The 17,400-nt window shown below is 65.9% G+C and overlaps 5 protein-coding genes across 8 annotated transcripts; 2 read left to right on the forward strand and 3 right to left on the reverse strand.

Annotated features, from left to right (window-relative positions):
* Nucleotides 1-498: 498 nt before the first annotated feature.
* ISG20L2 (interferon stimulated exonuclease gene 20 like 2) lies at nucleotides 499-3,328 on the reverse strand. 4 transcript variants are annotated; one of them, XM_087913988.1, is made up of 4 exons: nucleotides 3,080-3,328; nucleotides 1,984-2,733; nucleotides 1,644-1,844; nucleotides 499-1,454 (listed from the first exon to the last, which is right to left on the reverse strand). In XM_087913988.1, the coding sequence occupies exons 2-4, from the start codon at nucleotides 2,692-2,694 to the stop codon at nucleotides 1,320-1,322; spliced, it is 1,047 nt and encodes a 348-aa protein (XP_087770114.1). In that variant the 5' UTR covers nucleotides 2,695-2,733; nucleotides 3,080-3,328; the 3' UTR covers nucleotides 499-1,319. The 4 variants fall into 4 exon arrangements, with proteins under 4 accessions (XP_087770114.1, XP_026575943.1, XP_026575945.1 ...); XM_026720158.2 differs by having other exon boundaries at nucleotides 1,984-2,768; nucleotides 3,080-3,147; XM_026720160.2 differs by having other exon boundaries at nucleotides 2,895-3,093.
* METTL25B (methyltransferase like 25B) lies at nucleotides 3,257-5,775 on the forward strand. The gene is given in 8 exon segments (XM_026720155.2): nucleotides 3,257-3,462; nucleotides 3,546-3,755; nucleotides 3,757-3,822; nucleotides 3,910-3,972; nucleotides 4,065-4,205; nucleotides 4,290-4,936; nucleotides 5,059-5,231; nucleotides 5,451-5,775. Coding segments are annotated over 8 exon segments (1,515 nt in total). The 5' UTR covers nucleotides 3,257-3,366; the 3' UTR covers nucleotides 5,570-5,775.
* Nucleotides 5,709-7,327, reverse strand: MRPL24 (mitochondrial ribosomal protein L24). The gene is made up of 6 exons (XM_026720161.2): nucleotides 7,253-7,327; nucleotides 6,984-7,138; nucleotides 6,801-6,896; nucleotides 6,588-6,685; nucleotides 6,114-6,244; nucleotides 5,709-5,968 (listed from the first exon to the last, which is right to left on the reverse strand). The coding sequence occupies exons 2-6, from the start codon at nucleotides 7,131-7,133 to the stop codon at nucleotides 5,832-5,834; spliced, it is 612 nt and encodes a 203-aa protein (XP_026575946.1). The 5' UTR covers nucleotides 7,134-7,138; nucleotides 7,253-7,327; the 3' UTR covers nucleotides 5,709-5,831.
* Nucleotides 7,328-7,903: 576 nt separating this feature from the next.
* On the reverse strand, nucleotides 7,904-10,283 carry LOC113449220 (uncharacterized). Its single transcript, XM_087913989.1, has 6 exons — nucleotides 9,301-10,283; nucleotides 9,033-9,056; nucleotides 8,781-8,845; nucleotides 8,583-8,630; nucleotides 8,343-8,501; nucleotides 7,904-8,220 (listed from the first exon to the last, which is right to left on the reverse strand). The coding sequence occupies exons 1-6, from the start codon at nucleotides 9,336-9,338 to the stop codon at nucleotides 7,988-7,990; spliced, it is 567 nt and encodes a 188-aa protein (XP_087770115.1). The 5' UTR covers nucleotides 9,339-10,283; the 3' UTR covers nucleotides 7,904-7,987.
* An 892-nt stretch (nucleotides 10,284-11,175) lies between these two features.
* On the forward strand, nucleotides 11,176-15,823 carry LOC113449217 (ETS translocation variant 3-like). Its single transcript, XM_087913985.1, is given in 8 exon segments — nucleotides 11,176-11,337; nucleotides 11,480-11,540; nucleotides 11,843-12,080; nucleotides 12,881-12,996; nucleotides 14,524-15,134; nucleotides 15,136-15,553; nucleotides 15,556-15,609; nucleotides 15,612-15,823. Coding segments are annotated over 7 exon segments (1,566 nt in total). The 5' UTR covers nucleotides 11,176-11,337; nucleotides 11,480-11,494; the 3' UTR covers nucleotides 15,695-15,823.
* The last annotated feature ends 1,577 nt before the right edge of the window (nucleotides 15,824-17,400 follow it).

The raw sequence follows: 17,400 nt of genomic DNA on the forward strand, positions 1-17,400 counted from the left end.
CCCCAGACTCTCTGGGGCCTCCTGCAAGAGCCCTGCCTTCATTTTCAGACCCCCCCCCCCCACCCCCGCCCCCATGGAGAGCAGGTGCTGGCGGGGATCCCTGGGACAGAGACAGCTCCCTCCAGGCCTCCAACTGCATGAAGCAGAAGGAAAAAGGGACCCCCGCCCCTTCTTAAGAAGCCCCCTACTCTTGTCTTTTGCAGGCACGAGGGGGCTCTTCGTTGCCCCAAAGAGGCTGCTCACATCCAGCCAAGCCCAGAAAAACAGACCTCTCTGGGCCCCCGGTGCAGGCAGCTCCCGCTTCCCCCCGCTTTCCACGGGGCCGTTGCCAAGAGGAAGAGCCGCTTCCGCCACCTTGAATGTCATCATCAGGAACAAACGCTGCCTCTCCCCCTTTCCCCCTGCGGCTCAGCTGACTTTTCCGCCAAGGCGCTCAGGCCAGGCAGGCCGGCTTTCCCGAGGATCCACCTGAGGGATACAGGTGGGTGAAGCTTTTGGTTTGGGGAAGGCATTTTTTAATTGGGTAAAACCCTTTACATCCCCCACACCAAGCGCACAAGTTACGCGACTTCTACCGCTGCCCTCCCCCAGCCTCCCCCCACAATCCAAGCCATAAAAACCAGGCCCCTCCTGTTTTGAGACAATGGGCCACGATCGGAAGGCTGCTCTGATGACGGAGGTCCCAGCGAAAGTCTTGGAGGGCCCGATCCTGCCGCTGCAGCTGAAGCGGCCGACCAGAAGGGCCTCTTTGCCTCACAGGGCCCGAGGCGGCTCCCAGGCTGCTGCTGCTGCTGCTGAAGGGTGCAATCCCGGTGGTCCCTGCAGCCGGGGTGCCCCCAACCTCCAGAAGAGGGGAGCAACTTCCGGGGTCACTGTCCACGTGCCTTTCAGCAAGGCAGGCTCAGCCGGCTGGAGGTCCCGAGCCTCCACGAAAGCGCCAGCCTTCAGCACAGAGGAGGTTGGCGTTGGGAGGGTTGTGCCCACGAACCCCACCGGTTGAGGAAACCCTCCGTGGCTGTGGCCCCACTCCCGCTCCCAACCCCACCTCTGGGGAGGCACCGGCACCCCTAGAGCTCTGGGAGGCAGAGGCCTTCCTCCCCACCTCAGGGCAAGACCGGCTCCCAAGAAGCCTGCAAGGAACACACCAAAGTGGGCCTCAGCTGGAGACGATGTAATGGACGCGTCCTTCTCAACCCACCCCACCCCTCAGATCCGCTACGCCTTCTTCCCCTCCTCTGCCCCTCCCTCCAAAAGCTTCTGCAGCATCTGCAGCTCTCGCTCCATCGGGTCCAGGCCAGCTGGCTCTTGGCCCAGGGCCGTCACGTGGTGGTGCCTGGCGGTCCGTCCTGGAGGGGGGAGGTGGCCAAGTGCCTCTCCCACTCTACCTCAATCACCTTGTACAGCTCCATGGTGGCCCGGGCATCTTCGACCGACGAGTGTCCGTTGTGACCAACCTGGAGGGAGGGAAGGAGAGTCTTGAGGGGGAGTGTCATTCGAAGTCCTGCCATAGACCTGTTCCCTGGCCACAGAGGTGCCCATTCTCCCTGCCTCCCTCCCTGCAGGACAAACACTGGGCTTAAGAGACTTCGCCCCAAATGAGCAGCCGGGCTCAGCACCCGGGCAGGTGCGCCCAACACTGTTACCTGAATGTCTCGGTGCAGGAGCTGCTTGGTGAGTCGCTTCAGGGAAGCTGACTCGTTCTCAGGGAAGCCAGCCTTCCGATTGAGCAGGGGGATTTTTGAAGTGTCCCTGGTCAAGGATTTGGGATGGAAATATTTGAGGGCCTTGAAGTCGTTGTGGATCGCGTGGCCAATGACAACCTTCCCCGAGAGAAGCTTAAGAATCTGGAAGGAGGCAGAGGAGGAAGCTCGTTCGGACCCTGCGAGCACCTGGCCTCCAAGAGGATGCCCACAATGCCCTGGACCAGAAGGCACCCCTGCACGGGCACTGAAGGAGGGCCAGGAGGTTGCGCCTCCCCCTCACCTCTTTCTGGGCCAGCTTGAAGGGGACGGCGTCTCTCATGTGGTGCTGCCTGATGCCACTCCACCGGGTCCGGTAGTTGGTGATGGGGCTCAGGGGACGGATGTACTTATCGTACATCACATCGCCATAGTAGCCAACCACGCTGCATCGAGCCAGGTCACTATTGCGCCCACCGGGCCCTGTGCCCACCATCTCACAGTCAATGGCCACCATCTTGCTAGGCTTGGCTACCACCGGTGCGTCGGGGAGGCCACTCTTGAACTCGTCCAGCCGCCCCACTCGGGGAACATCCCCCCGGCTGCAGAGGGTCCCGTTGGGCTTCCCAGCACCGCTCCCCGTTTTCCTGGAGGCCGACGCAGCCACCGAGGAGCTGGAAGTCCAGCGTCCGGGGTCCACAGCTCCCGAACCGGAGCTCTCCTTGGCCAGCGTTTTGGGTCGGCAAGGGGGCCCTGCCTCTGGCGAGGCCTCGGTGCCCTCTTCCGCCTCCGTCCTCTGCTTCTTCTTGGCCCGGCCGGGCCCCCCACGGCAGCCGAGGGAGGCATCCCGCCTGGGCAGGGGCGGCTGGGCGGGCAGCTGCTTCTGCTTCAGGAAGCCCTTCCGCTCCAGGAACTGCCGCCGCTTGACGAAGCGCTGGTGCTTCTTGTTGCCCTCGGAGCTCTTCTGGGCCGGCTGGGGGAGGACCGTGTCCAGGTTGAGGAGGATGTCCGACATCGCGCCCGATCAGCGAGGCGGCTCTCTAAAGGGCTCCGGCTGCAGGAGGAGACGGGCAGGTCGGCAGGGCTGCCCTGCGAGGGAGGGAGGGAGGGAGGGAGGGAGCGGGAGTGACCCCCGGGAGCCCCTTTCGTCCCCCCGCCCGCCCCCGGAAGGGGCCCCCGCAGCCCCGCGATCCTCTCGGCCGCCCCCTCGGGCACCTGAGCGGCTCCGTCCAGGCGGCGAGGCCGGGCTGGCCGGCCAGGCTTCCTCCTCCTTCCCCGCCCGGCAGGCCCGGCTTTGTGACCGCGGCGGGGCCCCGACGGCATCACAGCGACCCCGCCGGCGGCGTCATGGGCGCCTCCGGGACCCCCCGCCCCCGCCCGCCACGGGAACCCACGCCCACCTGGCTCCGCCACCACGGCACCGCGCGGCCGACCCGGATGCGGAAGCACCGCCCTGCAGGGGAACTTCCGGCCACAGGGAAGTCCTTCCGCCGGCCTTCCCCCAAGCTTGGCAACCGACGCCGGTCGGCTGCAGCCTCGCCCGCCCCGGAGGGAGAACCGGGTGGGGGGAGGTGGGGGCTTTGCGGGCTGAGCGACCGGCGGGCGGAGGCCCCCAGCCCCAGCCCGGAAGCGCGACGGGGACGGGCGGCGAGGCGACGGGTGCCGGCCGAGGCCAAAGTTGCCCGCCATGCGCGGCTTCGCCCTGGAGCAGCAGAAGCGCCTGGCCGCCAGCCTGGTCCGCGTCCTCGCGTTGTACCGGCCGCTGACCGACGCCTACGTCATCGTAAGCCCCACCCCCGCCCCCTCCCCCTCCCGGGGCCGGTGACCCCCGCTGAGCCGCCCCCGCCTCTCTCTCTCTCCCCGCAGGAGTTCTTCAGCGACGACCTCTGGGGCCGCCTCCCCCGCGGCTGGCAGGCGGCCCTGGGCGAGCTCTCCCCGCCGGAGGTGGCGGCGCTGCTGCTGCGGAGCGGCCGCCCGACCGAGCCCTGGCCGCTCTCGCTGCTGGCCTTCCGCGCCGCCGCCCACGCCCTGGCCTTCCCGCGCCGCCCCGCCGCCGCCGCCTCCCGGGAGCCCCCTGCTGCCGCCCCGCTTCCGCAGGCACCTGCGGCCCAAGAAGCAGCACGAGGTCCGGCGGCTGGCCCAGGTGCGGGGCGGGCAGGCGGGCGGTTCTTGGAGGGCGAGGGGCGGCCGGCCCGAAGCCGCCCCGGCCTGACCGCCTTCTGCCCGGCAGGTGGTGAAGCGGCTGAGCGAGCTGACCGGCTGCCGCCGGGTGGTAGATGTGGGCGCCGGGCAGGTGAGCCTCGGCAGCGGAGGGGGGTCAGCCCTGGGTCCCCCTGCCCTGGTTGGGCCTGGGTGCCTCCTCGGCCTCTGCCTCTCCTTCCGCAGGGCCACCTTGCCCGCTTCCTGGCCTTCGGGCTGCAGCTGTCGGTCACCGCGGTGGAGGGAGACGCCCGCCTGGTCGCCCAGGCTGCCAAGCATGACCGGGCGCTGGAGAAGGAGCTGGAGAAGGAGCAGGCCAGGCGGCAGGTGAAGAGTGGGGCGGAGGGAGCCGACGGCTGGGCTCCCTCCGCCTTGCTGCCCCTTTCCTGACTGGGCCCCTCCGTCTTGCAGGCACCAGGCAGCCCCCCCATCCAGGGGCCGAGCCACGTGGTGGGCTGGGTCAGTCCCCACACTCGGTGGCCAGAGTTCCTGGGGCTGCTGCACTCTGGGGAGGCTGCTGGAGATGGGGGATCACGGGGAGCAGCCTCTGCCTGCCAACCCACCGAGCCTTGTGAGCCAAGAGAAACTGAGGCTGGAAAGGGAGGTGCAGGCGGCGGCCCAGGATCCCTGGGGCAGAGCCCTCCAGCCTGCCTGCAAGCCCAGCTCCCGCCGGGGGCGCTTTTGCTCACTGGCCTGCATGCCTGCGGGGACCTCAGCGCGACTCTCCTCCGGCTCTTCGTGGCCTGTCCCCACATTGTGGGCATCACTTCGGTGGCCTGCTGCTACATGAAGCTGAGCACCGGAGAGGGCGCCCAGCCCGGCTACCCCCTGAGCGACTGGGTGGCGGCCCTGCCTGGCCACCAGCTCTCCTACAAGGCCCGGGAAGGGGCCTGCCACGCCATGGAGGACTACCTCCTGAGGCTGGAGCACGACAGTCCTTCGCTGAGGGTGCACTGCTTCCGGGCCAGGCTGGAGACCATGATCCGGGCCATCGACCCCACCAAGAAACGCCTCGGGGTGCAGGCCATTCCCAAGAGCCACGAGATGACTTTTGAGCAGTGAGTGAGCTGCGGGGGTGCCTCCCCCAGCTGGTGGGGTTGGGACGGCCCTCCCCCCGATCCCCCCCTGCCCCAAGTCCTCTGTCCGGAACAGCCAAGTGCAGCCTTTCCTTCCCGGGCAGGTATGCTCGCCAGGGACTGGAGCGTGTGGGGATGAGCCCCAGTGGGCCCCTGGAGCCTGCCTCTCTGGCTCAGCAGCGGCGGGTGGTGGTCTTCTTCAGCCTTGCTCTCCTGCTGGCCCCCTTGGTGGAGACTCTCATCCTCCTTGATCGGATGATTTACCTGCAGGAGCAAGGTAAGCTGCACCTGGGGTCTCGGCCGGAGAGGAGCTGGCATCCAGTGGTGTCCTACTGCCTCTGGGTAGGGCAGCCCTTTGGAGCCCAGGCATCTTCTCGGATTCCACCCTCTGCTTTTATTGGGGGTCGGGGGGGGGGGAGCTGTGCCAGGGCTCCTTGTTCCCGGCCCCTTTGACAAGGCTGCCCCAAGCCCACTCCCTTCCTCTTGCCTCCCACAGGTTTCCCCTGCGAGCTCATCCCCCTCTTCAACCCAGCGCTCTCCGCCAGGAACCTGGTGCTGGTGGCTGCCAAGAAGGTGCCGCCCTCTGACCTCTGGGGCCTGGCTGCAGGAGACTGAGGAGGCTCTTCCCTGTGTCTGGTGCAGGAGAAGCGGAAGGATCTGGCCTTCTCGTCCCCCGGAGTGTGTCCCGCTGCACCCCAGCCGAACAGGCCCATGGACCCACCCTCTGCATTTGTAAACACCTGTACGCTTGTTCTCTCGTTAAGGGATGTTTATTGTCAGTGGTCTCTTGGCCTTTGATAAAAAGACCCCACTGGTGTGAACGCAGAGCTCCTCCGGTTCCTGCGGTCTCTCCCTCTCTGGGAAGGGGAGGGGCGCCTCAATACCAGTAAGACTTCCTGTGCCGCCGTCTCTCTACGATCCCCATCTGCTCCATGATTTCCTCCTGGAAGGTCTTCAACGACGGGGTGTATGTCTTCTCCAGGGCGTCCTTGGTGGAGGTGTCCTTGGGGCCGTCTGAATTGGCAGGAGAGGAAAGTTTCAAGACTCTAGTCCTTATGCTGTTTGAGAGCAAGCTGGCCCCGAGGCAGGGCCTAGCAGAGGTTGTCCAGGAAGGCCACTGGCTCCTCCTCCTCCCTCGCTCAGCGGAGGAGCTGCTTACCGACCCACAGCTCCGGGATGATGCCGTCCTCCCTCTGCTCGAGGGGTTTCGGGATGATCCGGCCTGTCCGGAGGGAGACCCGCACGCGTTCGCCCTGTTCCGTGTAGCGCCAAGCCACTTGGGTGGGCAGCCTGAGATCACACAAAGTGGACACAACGGGGGAGGCCCGAGGCGGTTGCGTGGGAAGGAGGCAGAAGGTTTTGAAAGTATAATTGGAGTTGCCAGTCTGCCTTTCGAACCAGAGCCAACCTCTCTACGAACGCTCGGAGGGCCCCCATTCAGTCCCCCACCAGGAGAGTTTGAAAAAAACAATAGAAATCTTGAGGGTTTTTAAAAAGCAGCCATCTTGGCAAAGGGGGGGGAAACCACTTCCTGGAGAGCGACAGCCCCCAACTGGGTCCCCCGAGGCCATGGGGCAGCTCCTATGACTTTGGGCCCCAAGGAGGGAAGTGGGAGGAGCCAATCTAGCCTTACCTGTCGGTGGGGTCCACCAGGCCCACCTGCTTCAAGGACAGCGGCTTCTCTCTGGCAATCATGGCCCTGCCTGCCTTGGTGTCCGCATAGTAGTAGCCCTGGGGCAGAGAAGCACAGTGGAGCCTGCAGCCTCCTGCCCCAGGAAAGCCCACCGGGTATCCAGGGCGGGGGTCTCCCTGCAAGGAAGGGGTTCCCGTAGAGCCCCCCCCTTACCATGTTGAGGCGCTCCAGCAGCACCGACTGCTCCTCCTTGTCCACCTGGATGACCTGGCCTTGCTTGCCGGCCTCGCGGCCGCTCAGGATCTGCACCTGGGGGGAAGAGGAGGGCGGCGGGTGGGTCGGGGGATCCGGGCGGGCGAGGTGCGCCTGCCTTCCGACGTCGGGCTGCCAACTCACCGTGTCTCCCCGGAAGACCTGCCAGTCCTCCTCCGGGATGGGCGTCAGCGCGGGCTTCTTCCTCCGGGCCGCCTTCCCCGCCCGGCCGAGCTCGGGGGCCCAAGGGGGCGTCAGCTTCTCCGCCATGGCCAGCAGCCGCGTCAGCCTCATGGTGCCTACAAAGGGTGCAGGTTGGAGAAGGCGCCCCGAGCGGCCCAGACCCCCTGAGCCGCCCCGCCTGCCGCGCCCGCCGCTCCCGGCTTTGCACGAGGAGCCCGCCCGGCGTTCACCTGGTCCGCCGCGCTTCGCAGCTCCTTCCCGGCGGGCGGGGCGGGCACGTCGGCCGGGCCGCGCTGCATCCTGGGATTTGCAGTCCTAGCGGGCCGCGGCACCGGACAGAGCTACGAAAGTGCAGAGAGGGCTACCCGGGAGGATCCCGCCGCCTCCAACTGCCCGCATCCCATTTGCAGAGCCCAGCCGGTCTGCCTCCTGGCTGCCAAGCGGGCGGGGGAGAGGAGGGCCTGGATGGCAGCGGCTGGGCTGCACCAGTTGGGTGGACTTCCATGCCCAGAATTCCCCAGTTGGCATTAACGTTGTGGTCTAAACCCCGCTCTCTCTTTTTTTTACTGCTGGCTGAGGCTGGGGTGTGCAGGGTGTCAAAATCCTCCCATTATATTCTGAAATGTTTTGATTTCTGCGTCCTTTCTGCTTTATTATACAGCACTGGAGGGAAGGCACTGCACAGGATAACAGGAGGAGGAGTCCTCTTGAGCTACAGGTTGCCTCCTTCCCAGACTTGGGGGCTGTCTCTGCAGTATTATTCGCTCGGCCTTTATTAAAGGAACACAACCCCCTCCCCACTCATCATTGGGTGCGGGGTAGCAGAGCGGAAGTTTTGAGGAGCAGCACTCAAAAAAAGAAAACACCCGGGACGTGTGTGGTTAGAGTTTGCAGATCTCTCTTTATGCTGCTCTCCTGCTTGCCTTCAGAAGGCCCACCAACCCTCCGCCCGCTTTCCTCGCCTCTCAGGCACCCCCGTTAGACAAAGGGGGGGCAGGAGGGAGGTCGGGGTCGCAGGGGGCCACTCCCCGGGTGCTTGGCTCCTCCTGCTCCTCCTCCGGGTCCAGCTCTTGAGGTGGGACTTGAATGCCCAGCATGGTCTCAACATGCCACAGCCGGGTCTTCACAGCCTGGAGGTGTTCCCTGAGGATCTTCATGGACTTCAGGCAATCGTGGCAGCTGCGAAGATCCTGCCGGCCTGGAAGGAGAGCGCCAGCTGATGCCCGCAGAGAGGGTAAAATCTGGGCCTTTTCAGCTCAGACACTACCACCACCCCCTTGCCCCGAGGGAGGGGCAGGAGAAGGCATCCTTCCAACATACGCTCTTGGAAGTGAGAAGACTGGAACTCATGCGCAGCTTGTAGCTCCTGAATCAGGGCCATGATCTCCTCTGGAGGCATAGGAGCCGGGAGGGCCGGCTCTGGGGAAACATCCTTGGGGGCCGACGGGTCAGCCTGAGCCTTGCCTTCCGGATCCCCTGCTGAGGAGGGGGGAGGTAGAGCTAGCAACGGCACCTGCCTGGGCACCTGGGCCCCAGCGGGGTCACCACTGTGGGGCTTACCATTTGCAGCAGCTGGACTTGGTTGGGGTTGCAGCTGAAGAAGACAACCTGGTGAGCAGGAAAGGAAGGGCACAGGACTGGTCAGGGGAGGCTGTCCACCCCACCCCCCTCCGGTTCAAAACAGGTCTATCTCTCCAGAGAGCCCAAGACCACCTGGGTCTTCAAAGAAATCGACCTCTCCTTGGCGTCTTCACTCACCTTCCCCTACAAGGGGGTCTCTTCCAGCTTCATTCTGGCTTTCCCTTTTATCATCCTCGGAAAGGCTGCAAGTACCGAGCAAAGCGTGTATGTGATGCTGTGCCCCACAAGGACACCCATAGATCCATGGGTAGCCAATAACTCGGGAATATCCAGGGTATCCCAAACCCGGTTTCTCCTTCCAGCACCAAGAACCCCTTCATTTGCCCTGCCTTACTAAGACAAGGTTTTCTTTGAGTTCCAGTTACTTACGGTCTGTTCTTCTCGTAGATGGTTCTAGGGAGGAGAAGGAGGAAAAGAGGAAGAAGTCAACTGCCCTGAAATTGAGCCCTCTGGTGCCCAGACACAAATACTGTCAACGTGAGCCAGCTCTCCTTCCAGTTAAAGGGGCCCCTCAGGAGATGGTCAAAGAAGGCCAGGCTGACCGCTGGGGCTGCCCTGCTCTCAAGGCCAGAGAGCCATGGCTGTGGAAGACTCACCCTGGCAATCTCTGGGCCTTAACTGCCCAATTCGGCCTTACCTGCGGAGATGTCGATTAAGAGAGAACCAGTTCTGCATCCTGATGCCAGCTGAGCCGTCGCCGCCATTGGAATCCTCACCTGTCTCAAGGCAACCAGGACTGTGGGGTTCCACCTTAGTTGTGAGGTCGTGCCCGGGGAAGAAGCACCACAAGTGCAATTATAATAATGTGATTACTTATACGAACCCCCACGTGGGAAGTTATAAACGCTCTTATAAAGAGGGGAAGTGTCTGTGTGTGCATGTGCAGGGGTGGGAGGCGGGTTTCCATCAGCCTTCCCAAATGGACTTGGCTCTCTGGGGCTTCCCCTCAAGAACCCACCAGAGGTCAATCGAATTCCTGCCTGGCCTTGGGAAGGGACCTAGAGAAGAACCGGGGATGGAGCCGGGCGCAGGAGAGGCGCCCCGGAGACGCCATGCCCAGCTGCAGGAGGCCAGGGGTCCCGAGCAGGCAGCCCCCTCCGGGGCGACCTCCCCGCTTCTGCTCCTTGGCGGAGAAGGGGAGCCCGTGCCGGGCGAAGCGCAGCGCCTTCCCAGCTGCCGTTTGGCCGCTTCTCCGCAGTGCGGTGCTGCTGCCTCAGAAGAGGAGGGCTTCTCCCGCCGCCGCCGCCGCCGCCGCCGCCGTCCAGGGATGCCCTCCTGGGGCCCCGGGGCCGGGCCAGCGAGGCGTCGGCAGGAGGGCGGGATTTCGGGCACCGCAGGCGATGCTTAGGATGGGGGTCCCTGCTTAGGACGGGGGCTTTAGCGCTTCTGCCCCTTTGCTTTTATTTCTTGTGTTTCCCCAGCTGGAAGGAACTTTCGTTTTCTGCCTCAATGGGGGCGGGGGGAGGCGGGGAACGGCCGTAAGTGCGAGGACCGGGCTGGAAGTGCCTTTTGCCCTCCGGCCACGCAGCGGCCCAAGAATTAAACGGGGAGAAGAACCTGAGGACGATAGAGAGGAGGGGGGTTAGAGCGGGGCGCCCTGACGGATCGGAAGTGACGCGTGCCTTCGCCCGCCCGTCGCCTACCCCGGAAGTGGCGCGCGGGTGAGTCAGGGCGTGTGGGCGGGCGGCCCGTCGACGAGGCGTTTCCGTTTCCGGTGGCTGGAGCTGGAGGTGGGCGAGGAGCGGCGGCGGCGGCGGCGGAGCGACGGGAGGCAGCGAGCAGAAGCGGCCGCGCAGCCGGGCAGGCCGCACCGACCCGCCGACGGAGCCCCAGCCGGCCGGCCGGCGGTCAGGTGAGGCTGGGCCGGGCGCCGCGGAGGGTCGGGCCTTCCCCGCCAGGCGCTGGTCGGCCGGGGGGCGGCGGGCGCTGCGGGCCCCATCCTCCCCTCCCGGCCGCTCGGGGCATCCCCGTCCTCCGCGCCCCGGGGAGGCAGGGAGGGGACCGGCGTTGGCGGGGGGGGGGGCTTCGCCCCGCGCGGGCTCTTCGGGCAGTCCGGGCGGGTGCGGGTCCCGGGGCTCCCAGGCCGCCGGATCCGCGGCTCCCCGGCCGAGACCCCCGCCCCGTCGGGGCCCGCGGGCGGAGCGGGAGACGGTCCCTTCGAGGCCCCCGATCGGCCAGAAGGCAGGGAGGCGCCGGCGCCGGCGCTGCGCTGCGCTGCGCTGCGCTGCGCTGCGCTGCGCTGCGCTGCGCTGTCCCCGCTGACTTCACTGTTCAAACACGGGCGTGGCGGAGGGAAGGAAGCCGGCGGGACGGTCGCCCTCGCCTCTCGCCCGGCCTCCCCCGGCGGCGGGGTCCGGCCCGGCTCCCCCCGCTTCTCACCCTGGTGGGTGGCGGGGAGTTGCTCCTCCGGGCTCCCAGACGAGGCCGCTGGGCAGAAGCGGAGCCTGCGAGGCTGGGACCGGGAATGGGGCTGGGGCTGCGGGAGGAGAGGCGTCCTCCTCCCCGCGAAGCGGATGCTTCTCCCTCCTCCCCGCTCGGAGCGGCCGGCGAGGAAATCCTCTCTCCCTCCCGCGGGCGTGTCAGCAGCCCCGGGAGCCGCTCGGGTGTTGATCTTCAGCGCCGTGTTTACAGTCGGCAGCCAAACTGGGTGGGGTGCGATGGCCGCTCTGATAAAAGCCGCAGCAGCAGCCGCAGGAGCAGCAGCAGCAGGGAAAGCCCGGGTTGGCTTTGTGGGAAAGGAGAGGGTGCGTTGCCTGTGCCGGGAGGTAACCCCGCTTCCCCTCCCCTTTTCTCCCCCTGCCTCCGGCCACCCTTGCAGCAGGAGCAGAGACATGAAGGCAGGCTGTCCCATTGTGGAGAAACCAGAAGGAGGAGGAGGTGAGGCGGCTTCTGGGCAGGCTGGTTGGGGGGCTCCGGTTCTCCCCGGCAAAGATGGCAAGGCCGTGGCTGGGGGATCGGGAGATGGGAGCCTCTTTGCCCCCTTCTTTCCTGGGCTGCCAGTCCCTTTGCTCTGGCCCCGGAGAGTGTGGCAGCGGCTGTGCCTGCCGCCTCGGGAACCCCGGGTGACTTCTACTCCCATGGTTTTTCAGCCAAAGCGGCGGCCTCTCCGCCGCTCGGCAAGGGGCAGAGATTGTTGGGTCCCTTCTTTCTGACCCCTGGCTCTGCTTTGTGGTCTCCAGGCTACCATTTCCCTGACTGGGCGTACAAGACCGAATCCAGCCCGGGCTCCCGCCAGATCCAGCTCTGGCACTTCATCCTGGAGCTGCTGCAGAAGGAGGAGTTCCGGCACGTGATCGCCTGGCAGCAGGGGGAATACGGGGAGTTTGTCATCAAGGACCCGGACGAGGTGGCCCGGCTGTGGGGCCGGAGGAAATGCAAGCCCCAGATGAACTACGACAAGCTGAGCCGGGCTCTCAGGTGAGCGTGGGGCTGGCGGAGAAGGAGGGAGGCTGACCCGAGGCCCTGGAAGGCAGCCCCGCGGGCGTAGATGGATCTGAGTTTTTCCGTGATCCCTGACCGGCCTGGGGAATGCCAGCCCTCTTTAGCGGGAGACACCTGGAGAGCAGGCTTGTCCTCCGGTATCTTTGGGCTCTGGGTTCTTGAGGCTGGCTGGAAAAGCCCACCTGCCTTCGTCAGGACTGAAGCTCATTGATGCACGCTCCCCGGCGCACCACGAGCCTGGCGCCAACATCCCTGCAGGCTCCCCGTAGTTCTGGATCCTGACTGGGGATAGATTTCCTGGGCGGGTCTGGGTGGCCAAGGAGCCACCTGTGCGAAAAAAACTCCCGGGGTCTGAACTCCACTCCGGGAAGTTCCTGGCGTCCCCTGGCTGCCTTCTTGGGATCTTCCCCGTGCCCCACCCTCTACGTTGGCAGAGCGACAGACTTGAGTCGGTGCCAGGCTGTGAGTGCTGGTGGCCCGGGTGGTACGTCCTTGGTTTTTCTTCCCAGGAAGCTGAGGCTTGGCTGAGCACCCTTGCCAGCCTTCTGCCCTCTGCCCCCTGCAAGGAGGCGCCGCCTGCATTGGCGTAACGGAGGGGAAATCTAATGTACCTTGCAGGGTTCTTCCCTCCCTCCGTCTCCCTTCCCCTCTGTGGGGGTGCGTGGGGGGCAAACGCTTCCCTGGGTGCAAAGGCCGTATTGGCCAGACAGAAGGGCTGGGTCTGCTGCTTGGCTGCCTCCCAAGGAGAGCAACGGACGGCTTTCCTTCCTCGGCAGGTACTACTACAACAAGCGGATCCTGCACAAGACGAAAGGCAAGAGGTTCACCTACAAGTTCAACTTCAACAAACTGGTGATGCCCAGTTACCCCTTCCTTAACATCTGCCCCACCGGTGAGCAGTCTGCAGGGTCTGGTTGCAGGGGGAGGCCTGATGGGTTGGTGAGAGGAATATTTCCATTTGCTCTGTGAGTGAGCCTGGCTGGCAACAATCCCACGCGCTCCCTGCAGAGGAGGCTGGCTGAGGAAGGCAAATGCCTGGCCCCTGGAAATTGGGTGGGGGGCAGCTGGACACTGTTCCCCATGACCCCAAACCTTTCTGGCTGGGCACGTGGCTCCTCCCCCCAGCTGAAGTGGGGCCCTTCTCCGCCTTTGGCTTTCCCCCTTTCGCCGAGTGCCCCTTGATTCCTGGCGCTGCCAGACCCGCCTGCTCTCCTGCACCCCTCAAGCGCTTCTCCAGCAACGGATTCCACTGCAGGTCCTTCCCCCCCCTCTGGTTGTAAGGACACACCGGGGGCTCGGCTGCTGGCGGAGCGAGGGTTGGACCCAGCAGCCGCTGGCGCTACATTGCCACTTTTCCTGGGCTTGGGGGGAAAAAGCAGCCACGAGAGACGCCCTCCCCGGTGTGGGCAGAGGAGCTCCGGTCTCCTGGAGTGACGCTTTGGGCAGTGCTGGGTGTGGCTGGGAAGAGGGCGAGCCCAGCGGCTCTCCAGGGCTCTGCCCCAAGGGACCCCCAGAGCCTGAAAGGGCCCCAGCCACGGGTTAGGGTTCCCCTCCGCCAGAGCCCCTTCCTGGTGCAGGCGGCCTCCGTCCCTCGGCCTTCCGGTGGAGGGGGCCAAAGAGCAGCTCCTTTCTGTGGGGAGGGGGCCCGGTGGAGTCCTTGCCTTTCTCTCTTCCTGCCTAGCGGTGTGGTTGCCTGCCGGTTCTTTGGACTGGCAGCTCTGCCTTTTGGGGGGGCGCAAGTGCTCCTTGCTGGAGGGGCTCCGTCCACGTGACCTGGCAGCCCTCAGCCGAAAGCCGGGCCTCGAGAGCAGAGCAGGGCTGCACTCCCGTGGCCTGGACAAGTGCAGGAACAAGTCCGGGCAGTTGCTCACCCTGATTCCTCTCGGCCACGCCCTGCGCTCCCTGAGGCTCCCTGAGCGAGCAGAGCGGCTGGAGGCTGCCCTGGGATTACAGCCTGTTGTCTTTCCTCTTGCCTGGGGAGGTGAAGGCCCCGCCCTGCTCGGGAAGGAGGGAGGGGGCCGCGGCTGAGTCTCCACGGCCGGCAGGGAGAGAGCTGCAAGGCCAGAAGGATCTCCTGGGCCCGCTTCTGCCAGGGAGAGGGCCGTGTTGGGGAGGGGGCAGGAGTGGGTCCTTGGCCCCTGAGTTGCTCCGTCATTTGGGGGTCGGGGGGACTGGCTAAAGAGAGGCCTTGGCTGCAGCTTCGTTCTTAAGGGGTGGGAGGGGGCCAGACCTGAGCCTTTGAGAAAGACCCCTCCCCCTGCGAGCAGCAGAGGGAGGGAGGGGCTGGGCCTCTGGGCTGCGTCCCCAGGCCTGGATGCCAGTCGTTGGGTTGCCGGGGCTCCCTGACCAGTCCCACTTCTTGGGTGGGCTTGTATTCCGGGGACCCTCCCCTGACTCCTCCTCCTCTCTTCCCTGCCAGGCGCCGTGCCACAGAGCGCCCCTCCGGTGCCCACGGCTTCGTCCCGCTTCCACTTCTCCCTGGAGGGCCAGTCGCCCAGCGAGGACTCCCAGCCGGGCTGCTTCTCGGGCAGAGCCCTGGGGCCCCCGGGACAGGAGGCACTCAGCAATGGCAGCGCGGACGAGAAGGCGTCTCCGGCGCTGGAGCTGGACGGGGCCTCTCCGGATTGGCACCGCAGGGTCGACCTCCTGGCCTCCCGCAACACGGCGGCCGCCCCGGGCACCGTCGACCACCCGAAGCGCAAGTCGGACCTGGTGCTGCCCCTCTTCGGCCGGGCCGGCCTCTACCCAGACGCCCACAGCCCCTTTGCCGGGTCGCCCCTCCCTCCCCGCGGAAGGGTGCTCAACGTGCCCCTCTCCCCCGCCCTGTCGCTGACCCCCACCCTCTTCTCCTACAGCCCCTCCTCGGCCATGAGCCCCTTCACGCCGGGCGGCAGCAGCTGCTTCTCCTTCAGCCCTGAGGAGATGAAGCACTACCTGCACTCCCAGGCCTGCTCCGTCTTCAACTACCACCTCAGCCCCCGGACCTTCCCACGCTACCCGGGCCTCCTCCTCCCGCCCCTGCCCTGCCAGCCGGCCCCCCCCCGAGGAGCAGCCGCCCTTCCCCATCAAGCTGCAGCCCCCGCCCGCCGGGCGCAAACACCGGGAGCGCCACGAGAGCGAGGGGGCCAGCGGGCAGCCCCTGCCGGCGCCCCGCATCAAGCTGGAGCGGCCTTTGGCGGAGGAGCCCGGCGACACTGACTCCTCCGAGAGGGTCCCGGCCGGGCGGGAGGAGAGCGAGGCCGCGGCCCCTGCAGCCCAACGCCCGGAGCTGCTGCGGGAAAAGACGCTCTTCCTGCACCCGTCCGCCCCGGCTTGGCCGGGCGTTTCCGTGGTGCCTGGCCTGGCCAAGAAGCTCAAGCAGGAGGAAGGGGCCGCTGAGAAGCCCCCCGCCCAGGAGCCCAGGGGGGAGCCGGGGGCCCCGGAGAGGAGGGAGGACGCCCTCATGCCCCCAAGCTGCGCCTGAAGCGTCGCTGGAACGGGGACCGGCTGGCGGGAGACCCCGAGGAGACCCCGGCAGGAAGGCCTCCTGGGCCGGCGGCCTGGACACGCCCCACATCCTGCTGGCCCCCAAGGCTGCGGTGGATACTTAGGGCGGGGGGGGCGGGCGGGTTGGGATGCGGCCACCCAAGGTGTCATGTAGCAAGGTTTTCCTGGCTGGGGGGGCAGGAGGGCGGCGAGGAGGGCTTCACTAAACGTGCGGGGGTGGGGGTGGGGGTTGCTTTGTGTGTGTGTGTGTGTGTGTGTGTGTGTGTGTATATGCGTGTGCCCGCGTGCGCATTGCAGGTGAAATGCAGTTTTTCATGTCCTGAGGGTGGCTTGCAAGCCCCCCCACCCTCCCCGGGGGGCCATTTCTGCCCGGCCAACGCAGCCACAGCACCTCCGATGGGCCCCCCTCAGTTCTCTTGGGGGGGTCGGTAGCTGGGGTGGCTTGTCTGAATCTCTCTTGTTGCTTTCTGGAGCAGGGGGGGTTCTCCCTTCCTGGTCAGAGCCAGGCGGTGCCTCCCGTCCGTGGCGGAAGATGCGTTGGGAGGGAGAATTCGGGGGGGTGGGGGGTGGGAACATTGCACTGTCTTTCAGTTTTGGAAGTGGGCATTTTGGGAGACAAGCCGTGGGCTGGGATGGCGGCCTGCAGAGCGACCTTCAGAAATGGGGGGTGGCGGCGTAATGGCGGGGTTCACCTTTAAAGTAACCTTTTTTGAGTGTAGAAGAAGCCATGGCAGGTTCTGCTCTTGAACCTTCAGGGATGTGGATGGGAAGGGAACCGGGCGGCCCAGGTGCCTTTAACGCAGCCCCTCCCTCCGTCCTCCCCTCCGCTCCAGTCTTTGGGGAAGGGCCGGGACCGAGAGATTGGGGGCCTGCCTTACTGTGGCCCTGGGAGGGCCTTCTCCCCCGGCCGGGGCTCAGGCTGCCTGGCCCTCCTGCCCTTCATGTGGGGGAGTAGGCCAGAAAGGGGGGCTGGTGGCCTCAGCCAGCGGGGCTGAAGGCTCTCAAGGAGGCTGGGAGCCCGGCCTTCCGTCGGGCTCACTTGTAGCATGCAAAGAAAGCCATTGGGGGACTTGCTGGAGGGGGCTTTGCGGGGGGCACTGGGGGCCTGCTGTCTGGTGGAAAGCTCCTCCCCTTGCATGCCCCAGCCTTAGAGCCTCCATGGGGGTCCTCTTCCCCCGGAGGGAGGGGCTGGCCGTGGCCCCGAAACTCAGGAACTGAAACGTGGAAGGCCTTCTTTGCCTGGGGGGCGCTCTTTCCTTCTATTGAACCCAAGTGCCAGAAGGGGTGGGGGTCACGGGTGGGGGCCGGTGTTTGTTCTTTGGGGAGAGGGAGGGCTGGGGTTGGAGGCCGCCCCCTTGCCCCCTTGCGATCGCTGCCTCCGGGCCTTGCGGGTGGGGGCTCCCCTGCGCTGAGAGCTGCGGTGCCTGTTCAGGGATGCGAGGGCTGGGCTTGGGGGGCTCCAGGAGGCTGAGGGAGGACCGGCACCCCGGGATTGCCTCCTTCCCCAGCGGGTTGGGGCTGCCAGCCCAAACAGCTCCTTGTGCCAAAAACTGAAGCCGCTGTAAGGGGGGGAGGGGCGGGCAGTCCCGTCTGCCGCTGATCAAAGAGGCGTTTGTACTTTTGGGAAATGGTTTTGATGTGTTGTAGCCATAGAAAACCTTAGGTGGGTTTTTGCCAGGGGGGTCCTCCCTTGCCAGCACATTGTAGGGAGGAGGCCTTTGGGGTGAAGGGGGAGGGGCCGCTGCTGCTGCTGGCTGTTAAAGGCTGAGCAAAGGCCCTGGGCAAGGGTGTTTTCAGTTGGGGGTCTCAA

Source organism: Pseudonaja textilis, chromosome 16 (assembly GCF_049901715.1).
Source record: "Pseudonaja textilis isolate UNSWEBS1 chromosome 16, rPseTex1.2, whole genome shotgun sequence".
Lineage (NCBI taxonomy): Eukaryota > Metazoa > Chordata > Lepidosauria > Squamata > Elapidae > Pseudonaja > Pseudonaja textilis.

Coding starts and splice junctions, on each gene's coding strand:
- ISG20L2 (XM_087913988.1), bottom strand. CDS start 2,694: ATGTCGGACATCCTCCTCAACCTGGACACGGTCCTCCCCCAGCCGGCC. Junction 1,845..1,983: donor TCAAGCTGGCCCAGAAAGAG/GTGAGGGGGAGG, acceptor GCCTCCTTCCAG/ATTCTTAAGCTTCTCTCGGG. Junction 1,455..1,643: donor TCCTGCACCGAGACATTCAG/GTAACAGTGTTG, acceptor CCCTCCCTCCAG/GTTGGTCACAACGGACACTC.
- MRPL24 (XM_026720161.2), bottom strand. CDS start 7,133: ATGAGGCTGACGCGGCTGCTGGCCATGGCGGAGAAGCTGACGCCCCCT. Junction 6,686..6,800: donor TGCTGGAGCGCCTCAACATG/GTAAGGGGGGGG, acceptor TCTCTGCCCCAG/GGCTACTACTATGCGGACAC. Junction 5,969..6,113: donor CATCCCGGAGCTGTGGGTCG/GTAAGCAGCTCC, acceptor CTGCCAATTCAG/ACGGCCCCAAGGACACCTCC.
- LOC113449220 (XM_087913989.1), bottom strand. CDS start 9,338: ATGCAGAACTGGTTCTCTCTTAATCGACATCTCCGCAG. Junction 9,057..9,300: donor CTTAATCGACATCTCCGCAG/GTAAGGCCGAAT, acceptor TCTCCTCCCTAG/AACCATCTACGAGAAGAACA. Junction 8,221..8,342: donor GTCTTCTCACTTCCAAGAGC/GTATGTTGGAAG, acceptor CTCTCCTTCCAG/GCCGGCAGGATCTTCGCAGC.